The sequence below is a fragment of the Chiloscyllium plagiosum genome, unplaced genomic scaffold, assembly GCF_037043375.1.
Source record: "Chiloscyllium plagiosum isolate Xiang-an unplaced genomic scaffold, Cpla_swu_hap1 HiC_scaffold_5, whole genome shotgun sequence".
Taxonomy (NCBI): Eukaryota; Metazoa; Chordata; class Chondrichthyes; order Orectolobiformes; family Hemiscylliidae; genus Chiloscyllium; species Chiloscyllium plagiosum.
In genome coordinates this window covers 132,484,042-132,505,862 of record NW_028270143.1, presented here as the reverse complement: position 1 = coordinate 132,505,862, position 21,821 = coordinate 132,484,042, and the positions used below count along the sequence as shown (strand labels likewise).

The 21,821-nt window shown below is 43.7% G+C and overlaps 1 protein-coding gene and 2 long non-coding RNA genes across 5 annotated transcripts in view; 1 reads left to right on the top strand and 2 right to left on the bottom strand.

The window, feature by feature from the left end:
- Nucleotides 1-6,103, bottom strand: part of LOC148150033 (uncharacterized) — a 38,265-nt gene extending 32,162 nt beyond the window's left edge. The window contains exon 1 of one of the 2 annotated variants that reach the window (XR_015757290.1): nucleotides 5,446-6,103. This is a non-coding gene — a long non-coding RNA (uncharacterized LOC148150033). Of the gene's footprint in view, nucleotides 1-5,422 lie in introns of both variants that reach the window. The other variant, XR_015757289.1, reaches the window with a different exon arrangement.
- Nucleotides 6,104-9,277: 3,174 nt separating this feature from the next.
- The window catches only part of zftraf1 (zinc finger TRAF-type and ring finger containing 1), a 129,532-nt gene continuing 116,988 nt past the window's right edge, over nucleotides 9,278-21,821 (top strand). For both annotated transcript variants that reach the window (XM_043690960.2, XM_087987683.1), the window contains exon 1: nucleotides 9,278-9,927. In XM_043690960.2, coding sequence (XP_043546895.1) covers nucleotides 9,535-9,927 — 393 coding nt within the window. In that variant the 5' untranslated portion in view covers nucleotides 9,278-9,534. The remainder of the gene's footprint in view (nucleotides 9,928-21,821) is intronic.
- LOC148150031 (uncharacterized) overlaps nucleotides 21,514-21,821 on the bottom strand; it is an 85,321-nt gene continuing 85,013 nt past the window's right edge. Inside the window, exon 3 of the long non-coding RNA XR_015757287.1 lies at nucleotides 21,514-21,628. This is a non-coding gene — a long non-coding RNA (uncharacterized LOC148150031). The remainder of the gene's footprint in view (nucleotides 21,629-21,821) is intronic.

Sequence of the window (21,821 nt, the reverse complement as noted above, 5' to 3'; positions counted from 1 at the left end):
AGCTTGTATCATCTGGAACTAGCAGGTCATATTTTCAAAGTATGAGGTTGCGCATTTAAGACAGAGATGAGGATGAGATTTTTCTCTCTCGGCGGGTTGTGTGTCTTTCTCAAAAGACACTGGATTCAGAATCATCAAATATTTTTAAAACTGAGGTAGATTGGTTCTTGATAACCAAGTGGGTGAAAGGTAGTTGGGGATACGCAGGAATGTAGAGTTGAGGTTGAAATTAGAGCAGCCATGATCTTATTGAATGGTGGGGCAGGCTCGAAGGGCCGAGTAGCCCATCTCTGTTCCTTGTTTGTTTGTACCAAGCAGTCTGAGTTTTCCCTCTTCTCGCTATGAATTGGATCATTCCTTTCCAATATTGCCCCTTGCAGACAGTTAATTGAACACCAGATGGCCTCCTTTTGGGAGCAGGCTCATTGTAGCAAATGCAGTGTCCTTGTGTTAATTTTGTTGCTTCTTGCTCAGAATGTTGCTGAGAATCTTCTAAATAAAAAACAGTTCTGTTATTATCGCACCAATGGAAGCGTTGGTTTGGATGTAACATTGTTAAATTAGCCATTCCCATCTTTTCCAGACTTCCACGTTTAAAGTCCTCTAATCTGGTTTCCGTCCCTGCCACGTTACTGAAACAGTTCTTATCAAGGTCATGCTTGACATCCTTTGTAATGGTGACAGGGGTAAACATTCCCTCATTGACCTGCAGACAGCCTGGATCATGGTTAACCGCAGTACCGACCCTCTCCAACATCACTCTACCCTCTGGGAGGGTCTGCTTTTAGCTTCATCCATTCTTATTTGTCTAACCGTTGCTGCTGGTGGTTGGCACCTATACTGATGGTATCCAGCTATGCCTGAACACCACATCTCTCCTGACTCCTCTGTCATTCATAATTTGCCCATTTCCAGCATCGGGTAAACAAAACAATAGTGGGCGGCTCGGTGGCACAGTGGTTAGCACTGCTGCCTCGCAGCGCCAGAGACCCGGGTTCAATTCCCGCCTCAGGCGGCTGTCTGTGTGGAGTTTGCACGTTCTCCCCTTGTCTGCGTGGGTTTCCTCCAGGTGCTCCGGTTTCCTCCCACAGTCCAAAGATGTGCAGGTCAGGGTGAATTGGCCATGCTAAATTGCCTGTAGTGTTAGGTAAGGGGCAAATGTATGGGTATGGGTGGGTTGCACTTCGGCGGGTCGGTGTGGACTTGTTGGGCCGAAGGGCCTGTTTCCACACTGTAATGTAATCTAAAATAAAACATTCCCCCAGTTAAATATTGTGAAGAGTGGAGCCATTGTTTTTAGTCCCCAAGTTCGACGTGACCCCTCCGGGTAACAGTCTGAGTTTAAACTACTCTGTTCACAGCTTTCACGTGACATTTAAAACCGGGATCGATAGATTCATGATCAGTCGGGGGATCAATGGTTACAGGGAAAGGGCACAAAAGTGGACGTGAGGAATGTCAGATCAGCCATGATCCTATTGAATGTAGGAACAGGTTCAATAGGGCTGAATGGCCTACTCCTGTTCCAAGTTCTTGTGGTTCTCGTGGCCTTACCTCTGATATGAGGCCCTGTCTTCAGTATGTGCCATTAATGAGAGTGCTGATTTTCCCGTGTGTAATATCAACAGCTCAGCTGCCCCTGAAACCTTTGTTACCTCTAAACCACAATATGTCAATGTGTTCAGGGGAGGCGATGGACTACTTGTATTGTCGCCAGACAATACACCCAGGTAATGTTCTGGGGACCTGGGTTCAAATCCTGCCACAGGAGATGGTGGAATTTGAATTCAATATAAATCTGGAATTAAGAGTCTAATCATGAAACCATTGTGGATTGTTGTAAAAACTCACGTGATTTTCTTGCCTTCCCAACCTGGCCTACATGTGATTCCAGACCCACAGTAAATTGGTTAAATCTTAACTACCCTCAGGGCAGTTAGGGATGGGCAATTAATGGTGGCCTAGTCAGTGATGCCCACATCCTACATGATCTCCCATATTCTACCTTCCATAAACTAGAAGCTTTTGAAACCTCTGCTGATCCAAAGTCCATGGCAGGTCTTGTTCCTGTGTTTGCTGATTGCATTGTTTCCAAATTCAGTAAGTCCAGCAACAACTTGAGTTTTAAATTCTCAACTCTATTTTAAATCCCTGTATGGTCTTGCCCGTCTCCAGCTCTGTCATCACCTCCAGCCCTACAACCCCCCCCCCCCCCCCCCCAAGATCTCTGCTCTTCAGTGGAGAGTTTCTGTGTATCCCCCTTCTCTACACCCCTCGCCTTCTTTGCTTTCCTCCTTTCGTACAATTCTTAAAAACTCACCTCTTTTTACCAGGATGTTTCCAGAAGGTTTGATTTATAGACTGGACAGGCTGTGACCTTTTTTCACTGGAGTCTAGGAGGTTGAGGAGGGACCTAACAGAGGTTTATAAAATCATGAGGGGCAAAGATGAGGTGAATAGTAAGTGTCTTTTCCCTAAGGGTGGGGGAATTCAAAACCAGGGGGTATATTTTTAAGGTGAGAGGAAAAAGACTCAAAAAGGACAGCAAGGGCAACTTTTTTTTACGCAGAGGGTGGTTCGTGTGTGAAATGAATTGTCAGAGGTAGCGGTGGTTCAATTACAACATTTGAAAGGCATTTGGATAAATGAATTGGAAAGGTTTGAAGGGTTATGAGCCAAACACAGGTAGGTGGAGCTAGTTTAGTTTGGGAACATGGTCAGCATGGACGAGTTGGACCAAAGGGTCTGTTTCCATGCTGTATGACTCTAAGACCAAGCTTTTCATGATCTCATCAATATCTTCTCATGTTTTATGGTGCTCCTTAGGATTGTCTGTTCTGTTAAAGGTGATGTATAGATAGAAATTGTTGTGGTTGCCAGCCAATTACAGGCTTTTTGATTGACTTGAGGAGGTGGTATTTCACCAGTGAGGGCTTCAGTGCCTGCAGCAAAGTAGGACAGAACCCATGGACAGAAGGTGCAACTTATGGGTTTAAAAATATCTCTAAAATGGGTTTAAAAATGTATGGGTTTAAAAATATTGCAATTTTCAGCAATAAATTATAAAATCTATTCATAAGCTGATGATTGTGGAATCAGATGTAGGGTGCTAGATTAGATTCCCTACAGCGTGGAAACGGGCCATTTGGCCCAAAAGTCCACACTGACCCTCCAAAGAGTAACCCATCCTCTGACTAATGCACCAAGCACCCTGGGCAGTTTAGCATGGCCAAGTCACTGACTTGTACATCTTTGGATTGTGGGAGGAAACCGGAGCAGCCAGAGGAAATCCACACAGACACGGGGTGAATGTGCACTGAGCCATCGTGCTACCCACACCGTGCAGCTCTCGTCTTCAACTATTCGACTTGTCACAGTGAATGCAAACGGGCTGAGCAATTACAGAAAGTTCAAAGTTTGTGAGAAGATTTGTAGCTCGGGTGCTCGTTGTTGTGGTTCTGTTCGCCGAGCTGGGAATTTGTGTTGCAGATGTTTCGTCCCCTGTCTAGGTGACATCCTCAGTGCTTGGGAGCCTCCTGTGAAGCGCTTCTGTGATGTTTCGTCCGGCATTTATAGTGGCCTGTCTCTGCCGCTTCCGGTTGTCAGTTCCAGCTATCCGCTGCAGTGGCCGGTATATTGGGTCCAGGTCGATGTGTTTGTTGATAGAATCTGTGGATGAGTGCCATGCCTCTAGGAATTCCCTGGCTGTTCTCTGTTTGGCTTGTCCTATAATAGTAGTGTTGTCCCAGTCAAACTCATGTTGCCTGTCATCTGCATGATTTGCTACTAAGGATAGCTGGTCGTGTGGTTTCGTGGCTAGTTGATGTTCTTGGATGCGGATCGTTCGCTGTCTTCCTGTTTGTCCTATGTAGTGTTTTGTGCAGTCCTTGCATGGGATTTTGTACACAACATTGGGTTTGCTCATGCTGGGTATCGGGTCCTTTGTCCTGGTGAGTTGTTGTCTGAGGGTGGCTGTTGGTTTGTGTGCTGTTATGAATCCTAGTGGTCGTAGTAGTCTGGCTGTCAGTTCAGAAATGTTCTTGATGTATGGTAATGAAGAGGGAGAGGGAAGCACTAAAAACACTAAGAAATGATAAGAACATAATCATACTACCAGCAGACAAAGGCAGAATGACGGTCATCCTGGACAAAGTAGAGTACATCCAGAAAGCGCAACAACTACTTGCAGATACCAACACCTACCAAAAGAGGGAGTTTGACCCCACCCCACAGCTCACCAATAGGATAAACAACACACTGAGAAACCTACAAAAAAACGGATAGATAACCAGGTCGGACCTACAGAGAATGAGGAGAAAGTGAGGTCTGCAGATGCTGGAGATCAGAGCTGAAAATGTGTTGCTGGAAAAGCGCAGCAGGTCAGGCAGCATCCAGGGAACAGGAGAATCAACGTTTCGGGCATAAGCCCTTCTTCAGGAATGAGGAAAGTTTGTCCAGCAGGCTAAGATAAAAGGTAGGGAGGAGGGACTTGGGGGAGGGGCGTCGGAAATGTGATAGGTGGAAAGAGGTCAAGGTGAGTGTGATAGGTCAGACGGGTGGGGGCGGAGAGGTTGGGAAGAAGATTGCAGGTTAGGAAGGCGGTGCTGAATTCGATGGATTTGACTGAGACAGGGTGGGGGGAGGGGAAATGAGGAAACTGGTGAAATCCGAGTTCATCCCTTGTGGTTGGAGGGTTCCTAGGCGGAAGATGAGGCGCTCTTCCTCCAACCGTCGTTTTGTTGTGGTCTGACGATGGAGGAGTCCAAAGACCTGCATATCCTTGGTGGAGTGGGAGGGGGAATTGAAATGTTGAGCCACAGGGTGGTTGCAGAGAATGAAACCTGAAAGCAACAACACCCCCAGATTCTATGGACTACCTAAAGTGCATAAACCAGACATCCCACTCAGACCCATAGTATCACTACCAGGGACACCCTCACACAAACTGGCTAAAGAACTACAATAGAAACTGAAACACCTGATCAGCGGATCCAGACACTCTATGCAGTCAACACAGGAATTCTTGGACATCATCAGAAATATACATATAGACAAGGAAGAAACTATGGTCTCATTTGATGTAACGGCGCTGTTCACCTCTATCGACAAAATCCTAGCCAGAGAAACAATAGCCAACCTGCTGGACATACAGAACAGACAACAGGATGGTGAACCTATCAACAAAGATGGCATACTCAAACTACTGGATCTGTGCCTCACAACACACTTCACATTCAACAACCAAATATATGAACGAATCAACGGCACACCCTTGGAATCACCCATCTCTGGACTTATAGCGGAAGCTATAATGCAAAGATTAGAACAAACAGTCTTACCACAAATTCAACCCAAACTCTGGGTCAGATATGTGGATGACACCTTTGTAATCATTAAAAACACAGAAACAGAAAACACACACCGGATCATCAACGCCACACTCACAGGAATCCGATTCACGAGAGAGGAAGAAAAGGATAGCCAACTCCCATTCCTAGACGTGAGGGCACAGAGAACACCGAACGGAGAATTCACCACTAAGGTATACAGGAAAACCACACACACAGGCCAAGTCCTGAACTACGAAAGCAACCACCCCAACACACACAAAAGAAGTTGCATCTGTTCAAAAGGGCCACAACCCACTGCAGCACACCAGAACTGCAAAAAGTGGAAGAAGAACACCTCTAGAATGTATTTGCCAAAAACGGAATTTTTCATCTACAGATGCCTAAGGGAAAGACAACGGAAGGAGGACATGCCAAAACCCAAAGGACTAGCCACGTTACCATACATCAAGAACATTTCTGAACTGACAGCCAGACTACTGCGACCACTAGGACTCATAACAGCACACAAACCAACAGCCACCCTCAGACAACAACTCACCAGGACAAAGGACCCGATATCCAGCATGAGCAAAACCAACATAGTGTACAAAATCCCATGCAAGGACTGCACAAAACACTATATAGGACAAACAGGAAGACAGCTAACGATCCGTATCCATGAACACCAACTAGCCACGAAACGACACGACCAGCTATCCTTAGTAGCAAATCATGCAGATGACAGGCAACGTGAGTTCGACCAGGACAACGCCACTATTATAGGACAAGCCAAACAGAGAACAGCCAGGGAATTCCTAGAGGCATGGCACTCATCCACAGATTCTATCAACAAACACATCGACCTGGACCCAATATATCGGCCACTGTAGTGGACAGCTGGAACTGACAACCGGAAGCGGCAGAGACAAACCACTATAAATGGCAGAGGAAACAACACAGAAGCGCTTCACAGGAGGCTCCCAAGCACTGAGGATGTCACCTGGACAGGGGACGAAACGTCTGCAACACAAATTCCCAGCTCGGTGAACAGAACCACAACAATTACAGAAAGTATCTGTACTTGGTTGTTGTGTGGATATATGTTTGATAATGCGTATTGCTGGAATGGTTGGAATTGCTGCTAATTGTACAAAAGTGATATTGGAAATAAAGTATTTAACAACTCAGGTTGTTATTTAACAACTCACAGCATTCATTCTGTCACAACTATCTGTATTTCCATCTCCATCACATCACCATCCTCAGCTCCAATCTTGGTCCATCTGCTGAAACCAACATCCATGCCCTTGATATCTCCCATCTCAGCAATCTCATTGCTGCCCTGGCTCACCTACCATCTCCCATTCTCCATAAATGCAACTTTCAAGCCTCTGCTGCTGTTTGGCCTGATTCACTCCAACATGCAGAAGGTGGTGCGTATATGGAATGAGCTGCCAGAGGAAGTGGTGGAAGCTGGTACAATTCCAGCATTTAAAAGGCATCTGGATGGGTATTTGAATAGGAAGGATTCTGGATTAGTGGTGCTGGAAGAGCATAGCAGTTCAGGCAGCATCCAAGGAGCAGCGAAATCGACATTTCATCAGGAAGGGTATGAATGGGAAGGGTTTAGGGGGATATGGAACAAATGCTGGCAAATAGGACATGATTATTTTAGGATATAGACAAGTTGGACCGAAGGGTCTGTTCCCATTGCTGTACAGCTCTAGGACTCTAAGTACCCTCCACCCCTCACCCCTGTGCCTGCTGATCTACTTTGGCTCTTGATCTGGCAATGCCTCAAATATAAAATTTAATATTTAAATTAATGGTTTAGATATGGCCATCGCCCCTAACTCTGTGAGCTCAATCTGCCTCACAACCCCTTGGGCATTTCTGATTTCCTTCACTCCTCAATCTATGGATTCCCCACCCCAGACCACTCCCCCACTGAAGGTTCATCAGATTTACTTCCCTCCTGTGTTAAAACAATCTTGCACTTTTAGCTCGTTTTTGGTCACAAACATTTGAACATCTTGGGGTTTACCATTGACCAGAAACTGAACTGATACACTGCAGCTACAAGAGAAGATCAGAGGCTAGGAATCCTGCAGCTCACCACCTGACTGATCAAAGCTTATCCACTAACTACAAGGTGCGCTTCAGGAGTGTGATGGAATACTCCCCACTTGGCTGAATAGGTGCAGCTCCAGCAGCACTCAAGAAGTTTGACATCATCCAGGACCACATCCACAAGCATCCACTACCACCATAACCTATGCTCAGTAACAGCAGTGTGTACCATCTGCAAGATGGACCAAGGGCTGTTAGCACCGTCCAAACCCACAAGCACTTCCATTTAGAAGGACAGGGGCAGCAGATATATGGGAACACTATCACCTGCAAGTACCCCTCCAAGCCATTCACCATCCTGACTTGGAAATATATTTCAGTCTGTTCACTGTCACTGGGTCAAAGTCCTGCAATTCCCTTCCTAAGGACATTGTGGGTCAAACCAAAGCACATGGACTGCAGAGGTTCAAGAAGGCAGCTCACCACCACCTTCTCAAAGACAAATTGGGATGGTCAATATATACTGGCCCATGAATGAATTAAAAAGTTCCGGTATCATCCTGGAATAAAAAGTAATAATGATAGGAGTATTCTGCAGGTCAGGCAGTATCATTGGAGAGTGAAAATCTGTGAATAGTACAGGTTGATGACCTTTAGTTAGACTCCCGATATCTGCAGGATACTGTCTCTGTTTTAGTTTCTGCTTAAGTGACTCAATGTCAAATTTTGTTTATGAATTGCTCCTGTGATATCTCATGAGAGGGTTTATGATATTAACAGTGCCATATAAATTGTTGTGGGTCAGATGTGCCCAGGTGAGAAAGAAAAAACCGACCATCCTTAAATATTCACTTTTAAATCATGAAAATAAAGTTAATGTTTGGAAAACACACAACTTGTCATGCATTAAGAAGATCAGAAAAAGGAATGGGAGTAGGTAATTGGCTGTTGAGATGCTCCAAATCTTGTCTTTTATCACCATCCATGGCTGATTATTTATCTGAATTCTCTTTCCTACCCTTTTTTTCATGACTTCATCTGATGAAGGGGCTATGCTCCAAAAGCTTTGTGATTTCAAATAAACCTGTTGGACTATAACCTGGTGATATGTGACTTCTGACTAAAAAAATTTGATTGAGGATGTTATTACACTTGGCTGGAGCAGTGGGATTTGAACCTGGGCCTCAGAAGTAGGAGCACTATCACTGTGCCACACAAAACCTCTGTAGTAAATAGGTCCTCTTCTGTTGAATAAATGGGAACACCTTCTTCCTCAACATTGGACACTACTGTTTTACCCTCAGAGACCATTATAATAAATTGGGTCCTCTCCTGTTATATGAATGGGACCACATTCCTCCTGAACATGGGGCACTACCACTGTATCCCTGGAACCCATTATAGTAATTTAAGCCCTCTCCTGTTGAGTCAATGATGTGGAGGTGCCAGTGTTGGATTGGGGTGGACAAAGTTAAAAGTCACTCTTCCTCCTGAACATGGGACACTAACATGGAACCCCAGAGTCTATTATAGTAATTTGAGCCCACTCTTGTTGAATGAATGGGAACACCTTCCTCCTGAACATGGGACACTACCACTGTACCCTAACCACCCATTGCGGTGTACAGTAAACAGGGTCCTCTCCTGTTAAATGAATGGGGGAATGGAAAGGGGCGGAGACACTGAAATGCCTGCGTACGTCTCCACCAATCAGAGATTGCGGTCGATGCGGACTAATCGGAGAGCGACATTCCGGGGGGTGGGTCCCTACGGCCCGCTAAGCCGGCCGCCATTGGTCAGGTGGAGTAAGGCGCGCTCTGATTGGAGGGGGCGCGCGTCACAGAAGGAGGAGACGAAAAGAAGAAGAAAAACAAAGATGGCGGCGCGAGGCTGCGGTTTTCTCATCGAGCCAGCGGCCGGTTTCTGACGGAAGGAGGGGCGACACACAGGCATCGTTTACCTCAGCAAATATCTCTAAAATACATTTATAATTAAAGTCTTAACTTTTGAAACAAAAGTTGTGAAGAGGAGAAAATAGTCGCCGGTCGCGTTTATTGTTTTTTTTTGGTATAATTTTCGGGGTCCGGGACGGGGGAGGTGACGGTTACCGGGTGAACGAGAAAACAAATTAAAAATGTCGGCGGTGGAGGAGAGAGAGCCGGCGCCCGCGGCTTCTTCAGCGGCGGGAGGTGGAGGAGCGGCGGCAGCGGCGATGATGATGGCGGCGGCAGCGGCGGCGGCTGCTTCCTCGGGCCCCTCCGACCCCCTGCACCCGGCGGCGGCGGCGGCCGGAGCCCAGGAGCTGAACAACCACCCGGAGCTGGAGGAAGGTCCGAGCTCCAAGAAGCGGGCCCGGCTGGAGGCCGAGTCGGCGGCCGGCTCCGGCTCGGGTTCGGGCTCGGCGGCCGCAGGCGGTGGAGCGGCGGCGGGGGGCAAGGCCGGCGCGGAGCACAAGCTGGAGGAGAGGCTGTACTCGGTGCTGTGCTGTACCGTGTGCCTGGACCTTCCCAAAGCTTCAGTCTACCAGGTACCGGGCTGGGCTGGGCAGGGCTGAGGGGGAAACCCGGGGGCCAAGGCGGCTCACCATTAGCCTGGAGCCGCAATCACTCCCATTCCTGAAACAAACGTAATTTCTATTAAAATCATCATCTAATTCTCCATACACCTTTTTATAATCCCATCCTCACCCATGTAGGAGGACACGCTGTACCATCTGATTAGACTGATACGGTATTCAATTGTGTATAATATATATATATATATATTTCTTTTTAAAAATATACAATGTTATTTAATACGTATTAGATATAAAATATTGTCATCATGGGATTTGCAGCACTTCACAGAGCACTGTAGAAGGTCATTGGCAATATTGTGTGCGAGAGCCTGTGTAAGTCTCTATGTGGTTATGTTTTATAAATGTGATTTGAGGTAATCACATGTAAAATGTGGTCACATACAATCATTGGTTAGAATTTTTATGTATATGTGTGTATAGAAGTGTCATTTGGATCCTGGGGTTTTGTCTTGCCCAGTGATAGTTTGGCTGTGGAGGGAGGGGAGTTGGGGTACTCCTAAATCTTTCTACCAAATCAGGCATCTCCTTTGCGATTGTCATCTTCTAAAGAGTCAACCTACCCAGCATTTAAATGGAATTGTGCATATGTAAGGTAGTGCCTGAATGCTGGAAATCTTTTTTCCAAAAAAAATTCTCTAGTGTATTTCCTATTCTTCATACATGGCAAATTGGAGTTGTTTGATTTTTTTTCTTGGAAGTGTTGTGGAAAGCAGTCTGGTCATGACATCAGAGGAGGCAGACATGTTAGTGTTACTGTTTTATGTCGCTTTCACTGCCAGTCATGATATTGGATCCAGGCATGATAAAGGTCGAAACAAAAGTAAGAGGTGTCAACTGCATTCAACCATATATTCTTTTGGTGGGTGAGAGAAGCCATTAACAAGTATTTTAATCTGGGTTTCTGAAGCTTTACGACCTTTGCTGTAAACCTTTTTAAATCGTACTATCTTGTAACTTGTTCACAACCATCCTATTCATCCAAAATAATAATTCATGTTTTAGCTGAATTTGCTGAAAAGGCAGATGTCTGTTTCCTAATGTGTATTGGGTGTACAGTAGTCATCATAATAGACATCACATTTACATAGTGCCCACTAAAATACAGCTGCTGTTTCTCTACTTATATGGATGTTCACAGTTTCCTTAATTAGATATTGATTCAGGGGCTTGGTGGTGATGGGGAATCTATCCTTGACTGTGAACAATGTCACAGGCACAAAGCGTTAGACTTTTAAATGTGTTCCAGTAGATTGCAAGGCTGGTTTCAAGACCGAAAAAAATTATTCCACATCCCCAAAATAAGTGGGAAAGAAATGTGAATTAAGAGTGCTTGCTCTTGTTTGCTGAGGTGGTCGCTTCATCAGTACCTCTTGATTTCGATCCTAACTGCAGCAATTCTGAAGCAACACTGCATCAGACATTCAAAACACTTCATTACGTGCCGTATTATTAACCCTTCTCCACATTGGCTATATTTCAACAAAGCCACATACCGTCAAGATTGCAGTTAGTAAGTTTCTACAGATCTTTAGTTTAAAAATGAATGTATTATGTAGATCTTAAAATCTGTTCCATTTGATCATTTCAGCAGAAAAAATGCATCTCCAGTTCTATCATTTGCTTTGTTTCTTTTTCCCCTCCTGGCAATCTTAAGTGTTCAAAGTGTTAAATTGTAATGGAAATGGAGGCAGGCCTGTTGTGCCTGTCTGAATTCACAGGAAACAGGAGGTGGAGTGGAGAAGGTAATGAAAATAACTGTTATTGTATTAAAAGCAAACACATATCCTCCACATTGCACTTAGGAAGACATTCTCTGTGTGAAATGTTTCAGAGATTGATGAAACCAAATATAGTAATATCGTTGAAAAATTGGGAAGTGCTTGCTTTCTAGAGATTTGCTCAAGGCTTGTATCTATTAACATAAATGGTACCTACTGTATGGGGGAGTATGGTTTACATTAAAACTGAAGGATCATATCGGTGTTTGTTTATATTTAGCAGTTGTGGTTGGTAAAGTACGCTCCCTGGAGGAGGACCTTCGATGATGCTGCATTTCTTGCCTTCAGCCCTTCCCCCATTTGTTATCTCTCATATTGACTTTAAATTTTTTTGGTTAAATTTAATTTCTTTTTATTCAGACTTGGTATTCATTGTGTGCTATTAATTTGTTTGTTGGATTATAGTAAGACAAAATTAATGGTATAATTTAATTTCTGATGTCAGAGTTTGACAGTGAATGTGCATGTAAGTTGTGAAAATAAATCAAGAACTTGTGCTTTTTTTTTTAAAAAAAGCACTTCATTGATATTAGTGGCATTATCTCACTTGAGGGTGATGATTCAAGTCTGACCAGCGAACAGTTTCATGCAGTCACCCAATTTAATTAAACTCTTTTAGAGTTTAAAATATTTGAGAAAATAACTCTGGCAGGCTAAGATTTATGTAACCCAAAATATAGTTGCTAATCATGTGTATTCTTACCTTTGTTGCTCTAAATTTTTCAGGTGTACCTCTGACAGATGTCAGTAGTTTTGTTTACTTTAAAAATAATTAAGACAATGTGTTTTTTCTGAGTTGTACTTTTATCTGATTTCCTCCCCTCTTCTCTTTCCCAGTTCTTTTGGAAATAAGAAACATTTTTTTTCTTCCACTGGAAAATGATCTTACAGTTGGTGCTGTCTGAAGTGTTATGCCACACCATGTCTTTGCCCATCTTTTTAAGAATCCTTTCAACCTGTTTTTTGTGGCGATGGTGGAGGTGACAAACAGCAATCATTTGACTCCACCATTCCCCATTTCTCCTCCTATCAAACATTTTGTCATGTTGTCTATGTTACTAGCACCTGCGTTCACTTGGTTTTCTAAATGAAATTTGGCCATTGAGTTTAACAGGTTAAATCTTTTTCTATGGTTAGCTGTTTGCACTAACTGTAATTATCCACCAATATGCTGTCTTTTGTTCTACCAAAAATAGAAACAATAATCTCAGAGCTATAGAGATGTACAGCACGGAAACAGACCCTTAGGTCCAACTCTCATCCACGCTGATCAGATATCCTAAATAAATCGAGGCTATGTGAAAAAGTTGCCCCTTAGATCCCTTTTAAATCTTTCCCCTCTCACTACAAGAGCCACTATGCTGCCAGTTTTTATACATCTAAAAAAAAATGGGCTGCATATTTAAGGAGAGGAAGCACTTCTTCTCTTAGAGGTTAGTGAATCAGTAGAATTCTTTGCCACAGGGGGCTGGCAAGGCTAGGTTGTTAAGTACATTCACAGTGAGATAGATTTTTAAATCACTAAGGGAATCGAGGATTACACACAAAAGACAAGGAAGTGGAGTTGGGGATCGTCAAATCAGCCAAGGTCTCAGTTAATGGCAGAGCACATTCAATTGGCTAAATGGCCTACTTCTGCTCCTACGCCTTATGGTGTCATACAATTATTGATTGTGGAGCAGAAACAAATTGACAGTCCTGGGATTAACTGTGAGCTTCGAGGTCCAATCTCTGCCACCATTGGGGCCTGCAAAACAAAGAACATTTTTTGTGCTATTTTGTGCTTTTGTTTTGTACCTATACTCCAGTGGAAATTAATTCTACTATTCTCCCAACTGGCCTTTACTCTCTTTCAAATCACTGAATTTTCACTCCAGTTAGCAAAGTACAAAAATTAGGCCACATTACGAAAATGTTGGGTAGCATTGCTTCTGACTGTCCAACCAGTAAAAGTAAGTTTCCCTTCATCATTATCTGTACCCCTTAATTTTTTTTTGTAATTTTGGATTAAGTCACTACCATTGTGAAAAACAATACTATTTTGGTAGATGTACACTGTTTTCCAGGAGCTGATTAGCTCAGTTGGCTGGGTGATTGGTTTGCAATGCACTTTTGCTTCAATTCCCTTAACAGCTGATGTTACCATGAAGGACAGTCTTTCTCAACCTCTTCCCCTCACCTGAGGCATGATGACTCTCAGATTAACCACCACTAATCGTCTCTCTGTGATGAAAGAGCAGCTTTATGATCCTCTGCGACTGTGGTGACCTTGCTGTATTGGCTGAAGAGAGAATATATCTGTCCCAAAACATGGTGCCCAGCATAACTCTCAATGCTTTGTCATTAACCAGGGCTTTGTATGCCTAAAGCTGATTCCACCTTATATATTCTAGCCCATAAATGTAAATGCCAGTACTTGTTTAGCCAATTTACTTTCTACATCTGTGTTTATATTGCACTTGGAATGTGGAAAATCATCCCAAGGAACTTCACATGATTATAGTTGACTGAAGCTATAAGAGGAGGCATTACATGGCTGTTTGAGAGTGAAAACTTGAGTGGAAAGAATGTAGAATGAGGAGAAAAGTCAAACTGACAGATTGTAGCCACAGACTTGATCAGTCTGTCTTGATTGAATGGTGCCTCTTCAAAAGCACCACCAAGCCATGAACTCAACCACCAAGAACTGATACGTGTGAACACAGCATTCTGACTGCAAAATATATTGCATTGCTTCTTTGTTATTGGCCAAAGTCCTGGAACACTCTCCTGAACATTGCTGCAGATCACATCATATTTGTAAGAAGCGGCTCACCACCACATTTTCAAGGACAGTTTAGGAAGAGTTGTTGACATCGCCAATGATATTCACATCTCGCGAAATAATAAGCAAAGAGCACACTATTGGGGGCATTATATTAGCATGGATAGAGGATTGGCTAACTAATAGATACAGTTGGAATAAGGGACAGGTTCAGGATGGCAACTTGTCACTAATGGTGTGCCACAGGGATCAGTGCTGGGGCCAAAATTATTTACAAGATGTATATGAATTACTTGGATAAGTAAAGTGAACGTACTATTGCTAAGTTTTCAGAAGCGACAGTTGATGTGAAGGCAGGTAGTGAGGATGACATGAAGTATCTACAGAGGGATATAGACAGGTTAAGCAAATGAGCAAAAACTTGCCAGATGGCATATAATGTGGGAAAATGAGGTGCACTTTGGCAGGAGGAGAAGAGCTGAATATTAAATGGAGAAAACTGCAGAATAAAGCAACTTGGAAGCCCTCATCCATGAATCTCTTCATCCAAGTTCAATGAGTAATAAGCTTTTCCTGAAGAAGGGCTTATGCCTGAAACGTCGATTCTCCTGCTCCTCGGATGCTGCCTGGCCTGCTGTGTTTTTCAACTCTGGTCTGAGATCAGGTATGGATAAAAATGTCTTATGAGGAGAAGTGAATAAGTTGGGCCTGTGATTATTAGAAGAATTAGAGGTAACCTTATTGTCACAAACAAGATTATGAGGAGACTTGACAGGCTGGATGTGGAAAAGTTTACTCTTGTGGATGAGTCTAGGACCAGAAGGAATAACCTCCAAATAAAGGATAGCATGTTTAGGACAGATGGGAATTTCTCCAGAGGGCAATAAATCTGTAGAACTTGTTACTACAAAGGGCTGTTGAGTCTGGGCTGTTAAGTACATTCAAGGCTAAGATAGGTTTTTAATCAGTAAGGGAATTGAGGATTATGGGGAAATGGTAGGAAAGTGGAGTTGGTGTTTACCAAAACAGTTACGATCTGAATAAATGGCAGAATCTACCCAATGGGCTGAATGGAATAGTAAGTAATAAAAGGGAAAAGGATACAACTGGCAACTATAGGCCAGTCAGTGTTGGGAAACTTAAAGATTGTAGGGAGTTGGTGCCATTTTGGCATGGTTACTGGATTTGACATCTGGAGTTTCATGTTGATGTTGCTATAGCCCTGGTGCAATTTGAATCAGTTAATATGTCTGGAATATAAAGCTTATCGCTGCTTATGACAATTGATAAGATCCCCAATCTTGTTCATTCATTACCTTTTTAAGGAAGGAAGTCTTTCATCCTTATCCAGTCACTCTTGATCCGTAGTAATGTGGTTTACTCTTAACTGCCTTGTGAAATGGCACTTGGTTTTTCTGGGAGATGAAGTACTACATCTCATGAGTGAATAAAGGAAAATATTCAGGACAAAGTTATCACTAAACAGAAGATTGTGATCTGGTGATATTATCACTGGATGAGTAACCTAGAGATTTAGATTTTCTGAGAACAAAAACTCAAATGCCATCATGGCTGCTTGTGGAATTTATGTTCAACTAGTAATTAGATCTGGAAGTGAAAGTTTGTTTCAGTACTGGCAACCAGGAAACTATTAATGACTAAAACAATGAACTGCAGGTATTGGAGATCAGAAACAAAAGGCAAAGTTGCTGGGGAAACACAGCAATTCTGGTAGCATCTGTGAGTTGAGGTGCTGCATTTTGGTAGGGCAAATCCAGGCAGGGCGTACACATTTAATGGTGAAGTCCTAGGGAATGTTGTCCAACAAAAAGACCTTGGACTGCAGGTTCATAGTTCCTTGAAAGTAGAGTCACAGGTAGACAAGCTAGTGAAGAAGACATTTGATATGCTTGCCTTTATTGGTCAAAGCATTGAGTATAGGAGTTGGGAGCTCTTTTTGTGGCTGAACAGGATATTGGTTAGGCCACTTCTGGAATACTGTGTTCAGTTCTGGCTTACCTGCTATCGGAAAGATGTTGTGAAACTTGAAAGGGTTCAGAAAAGATTTGCAAGGATGTTGCCAAGGTGTGGGTGGAGGTGGTGATTTGAGCTATAGGGAGAGGCTGAACAGACTGGGGCTAATTTCCCTATGGCATCGGAGGCTGAGGGATGACCTTATAGATGTTATAAAATCATGATGGCTATGATTAGGGTGACTATCCAAGGTCTTTTCCCAAGGGTAGGGGAGGCCCAACCTAGAGGGCATAGATTTAAGGTGAGAGGGGAAAGATTTAGAAGGGTCCTAAGGGGTAACTTTTCATGCAGAGGGCGGTGTGTATGGAATGAGGAAATGGCGGAGGCTGGTACAATGCCAACATGTAAAAGGCATCAGCATGGGGTCTATGAATAGTTAGGGTGTAGAGGGATATGGGCCAAATGCTAGCAAATGGGACTAAATTAATTTGGGCTATCTGGTTGGCATGGATAAGTTGGACAGCAGGGTCTGTTTCCACGCTGTACATTTCTATGACTGTCAATGAGGCCCAAATTTGGTGAAGTGGCAAGTTCTTAGTTTTTGGGCTCAAGGAGGTTAGAGGTGAGGCCATGAAGAAATTTGAATAGTGGACGTGAATTTTAAATTTGACACTTTGTTGAACTGGGAATTAAAGTGTGACCTGGAGCACGATGTTAATAATTAAGTAGGACAAGTGGCCATAATGCTGTCACCCCTGTAATCTGCTTTCATGAGCTCACCTCTGCACCAGATCTTCGCAATTGTCTTGCATTATATTTTGAACATAGGCCAATATTTTGAACAGCTGTTTCTTTATTTCAGAATACTGTAGCAGCAACTGTTCATGTAACATTCCATTCAAATGTAGAGATCAGCTCATTGTTTGAGTGCTGCCTCTGCTTTGTTCAAATTGAGGTTCTTCTCTCTTCCTCCCTCCACTTTTTCTTTCCAGTAATTAGATTAGAAGGAAAACTGGAGTAATGATTGCTGAAACAGTTACAAATTCAAATGTTTTCGATGCAATTTGCATCTAGCAGGCAATGAATTCCTTTGTGAGTAAAGGTGTTTTTATTTTTGCATATTGGGCTTTTTGTTCTGCCATAATATGTAAAGGTGTTAGATTTTTTTTGAGGATGTCACCAGTGTTTGTGGCATCGCAGTGATTGTGCATTTATTCAAAAGTGGTAATGATAGGAAATGAAGAGGCAAACCTTTAGCAGATGAGCTTTCTTTTATTCCACGACTTCTATGATTTGGGTAAAACTAAGATAAATCTAGAAGTGGAGTTGGTGAACAAAACAGCAGAAAGTGAGGACTGCAGATGCTGGAGATCAGAGTTGAAAAATGTGGTGCTGGAAAAACACAGCAGGCCAGGCAGCATCTGAGGAGCAGGAGAATCGACGTTTCGGGCATAAGCCCTTCTTCAGAAATGAGGCTGGTGTGCCAGGCGGGCTGAGATAAAAGGTAGGGGGGAGGGAATTTGGGGGAGGGGCGCTGGGAATATGATAGGTGGAAGGAAGTGAGGGTGATAGGCCGGAGAGGAGGTGGGGGCGGAGAGGTCGGGAAGATTGCAGGTCAAGAGGGCAGTGCTGAATCCGGGGGTTGGGACTGAGAAGGTTGGGGGAGGGGAAATGAGGAAGCTGGAGAAATCAACATTCATCCCATGCGGTTGGAGGGTTCCTAGGCAGAAGATGAGGTGCTCTTCCTCCAGGCATCGTGTGGTCAGGGTCTGGCGATGGAGGAGGCCAAGAACCTGCATGTCCTTGGCGGAGTGGGAAGGGGATTTAAAGTGTTCAGCCACGGGACGGTTGGGTTGGTTGGTGCGGGTGTCCCAGAGGTGTTCCCTGAAACGTTCCGCAAGTAGGCGGCCTGTCTGCCCAATGTAGAGGAGACCACATCGGGTGCAACGGATACAGTAAATGTGTGTGGAGGTGCAGGTGAATTTGTCACGGATATGGAAGGTTCCATTGGGGCCTTGGAGGGAGATGAGGGGGGAGGTGTGGGCGCAAGTTTTGCACTTTTTGCGGTTGCAGGGAAAGGTGCCGGGAGTGGAGGTTTGGTTGTTGGGGGGGTGTGGACCTGACGAGGGAGTGGTCTCTCCGGAACGCTGATAGGGGTGGGGAGGGAAATATATCCCTGGTGGTGGGGTCTGTTTGGAGGTGGCGGAAATGATGGAGGATGATACGATGTATCCGGAGGTTGGTGGGGATGCAGTGGAGAGCATCGTTGACCACATCTGAGGGGAAATTGCGGTCTTTGAAGGAGGCGGCCATTCGGGTTGTTCGGTAGTGGAATCTCCTGGGAGCAGATGCGGCGAAGGAATTGGGAATATGGAATGGCGTTTTTACAGGGGGCAGGGTGGGAGGGTTGTAATCTAGGTAGCGATGGGAGTCGGTTGGTTTGTAGTTTGTTATATTCAGCAAATGGAGATAGTGAGGACTGCAGATGCTGGAAAGTCAGTGTTGATGAAAATGACAGCAAGTCAAGCAGCATCAGAAGAGCAGGAGAGTTGACGTTTTGGGCAGGCGACAGCAGAGTAGTGTTACGATTGGACTGTTAATCTAGAGACCCAAGTAATATCCTGGGAAAGAGAGTTTGAATCCTGCCAGAGCAGATATTGCAATTTGAATTCAATAAGAATCTGGAATGAAGAAATTGTGAGGACCATGAATCCATTGTTGATTGTTGGGGCTGGAGGGGGTGCGTGGAAGAACCATCTAGTTCCTTTAATGTCCTTTAGGGAAGGAAACTGCCATTCTTCCCTGGTCTACATCTGACTCCAGACCCCACAGCAATTTAATTTTTTTTTGTCTTTTATCATGAATATTAATTTGAAATCAGCATTTGTTGTCTATTCCTGATTGTCCTTGAACTGGGTGGCTTGCTTGGCTATTTCAGAAGGCAGTTAAGAGTCATATACATTGCTGTTAGTCTGGAGTCATGCTAGACTAGATAGATGTCAGGTTCCCTTCCTTCATGAGCATTAGTGAATCAATAGTTTTTCTTTTAAATGCAGATTTTATGAATTGGATTTAAATTCCGCCTGTTGCTGTAATGGGATTTAAATCCATGTCCCCTCAGCATTGGCCTGAGCCTCTGGTTTTCTCATCCACTAACATTACTATGACAACACCACCTCCAGATATTCAAGTTACTATCAATTTTGCCCAGGTTATCATTTCAAATTAGAGGTTATAATGACTTGGTACAATTACTTAGACAACCTGAACTCTGCCAACGATATTTTGATAGTTCAGATTGTGTTATGCTCAAGCGTACAGTTCTGGTTGCTACACTCTCCAAAGCATCCACGTCCTTTTGGTAGGGTGCAGAGGAGGTTCACCCAGGATGTTGCCTGGTATGGAGGGTGCTAGCTATGAGGAGAGGTTGAGTAGATTAGGATTATTTTCATTAGAAAGGAGGAGGTTGACAGGGACCTAATTGAGGCCTACAAAATCATGAGGTGTAAACAGGGTGGATAACAAGAAGCTTTTTCCCAGAATGAAGGACTCAATTACTAGGGGTCACGAGTTCAAAGTGAGAGGGGAAGAGTTTGGGGGGAGGGGATAATGTGTGGAAAGTTCTTCATGCAGAGGGTTGTGGGTGCCTGGAAAGCATCCTCAGCAGAGGCGGTAAGGGTAGGAATGATAAAATCACTTAGGATGTATCTCAACAGATACATGAATGGTTCGGGAGCAGAGAGATCCTTAGAAAATAGGTGGCAGGTGTAGATAGAGGAGGTCTGCATCGGTGCAGGCTTGAAGGGCCGAAGGGCCTGTTCCTGTGCTGTAATGTTCTTTGTTCAAGCCTCAAAACCAATGGCTGGCAGGTTTTTCAATTTTGAGCAGCAACACGAGTGTTAGTTTTTAGCAGGAATTGTCAATGCCAAATGGGGAATGTTGACTGATTTTCTTTTCCCTCCTCTCCAAATTTAGCAACCCTATTACTGTCCATTAACCCTTGTGTTATCCACAAGATTCTTGGCCCAGTCTCTGCAACATTTCATTTACTAAGCTAATAATTTCCTTTTACTTGGAAACCAGATCATTACTGTTACATAGTTAGAGAACGATTCATCACATAATGCAACTCATAGGCAAGTGAATTGCACATGGCAGTGGCACCTTAAACAGCCCGAGGAAATGAAAGCTCTGAAGATTGTTGTTATAGTTACTGCTGGCTGTACTCTACTTTTTATGGAATAAAGATCAACAGACATGTTGCATGCTGCTGCAACAGCTTCAAACCCTTAGCCACGAAACTCTAGGAGTTGGATTGAATGCTCAAACTGGCATTCAGGTCTAGAGGAGCAGGAATTTATTTTGTCGTCTGATTCTATCCAGAGGATAGAATTTCAATAAAAACCAATGCTGAGCCATCAGTACTCCTTCTGAGAATGATATAATCAATAATGCAGAGCTGTCAACTTTCTCTGCATTCAGACCATAGAAAACATTTAAAATAGTAACCGTCAAATGTTACGATCAGTCTAATGTTCGGTAACTTCTCTTTTTCTGTCACTCTTCATTCTCGTTGAAGCACAGAAGCTGTCTTAAATACTTTCCCACATGTTTGCTCCTTTTCACTTGACACCACTCTGAGAAATGCCTTTTAACATCCAATTCTTGGACTAAATGTTTTGTCACCTGTTTGAATCTCATTGATTTTCATGTGCCTGCTGGTCTTTACCTTTTTAGGTGGGAGAGGGTATGGGTTTGAAAGGTACTAAGGACCTTAGTGAATTTCTGCAGTGTTTCTTAGATTAATACAGATCAGGAACGGGCCCTTCAGCCCACAATGCTGTGCCAAACATGATGCTAAATTAAATTAATCCCTTCTGCCTGCACTTGGCCCATATCCCTCCATTCCTTGCATCTTGTAGTGTAGGTGTTAGATACTGTTATGCATCATTAGTGAGGGGAGTGAATGTTTGTTGATATAGTGAAATCAAGTGAGCTGCTTTGTCCTGAATGGTGACTGGCTTCTGGAGTGTTTCTAGAGTTGCATTCATCTTTGTCGTCCCATTTCCTCGCTTAGTCGAAGCAAAACGCTCAGAGACACAGTATCGTTTTACCTCCATCTTTATTCCGGGCCCTGGAGGGAGAGAGAATGCCCGTGGGACATGCGTTCCCGATCTTATCTGGAATAACAGTTTCTTGATTAATTATATAGTTATTTTACAGGGAGGAGCATCTAGATAAGGCAACGTACATACTAATTGGGTGACCATTACAATGTGAGCATCAACAGTAAAAATTAAGCTATCTGCTGTTACACAATGGATGTT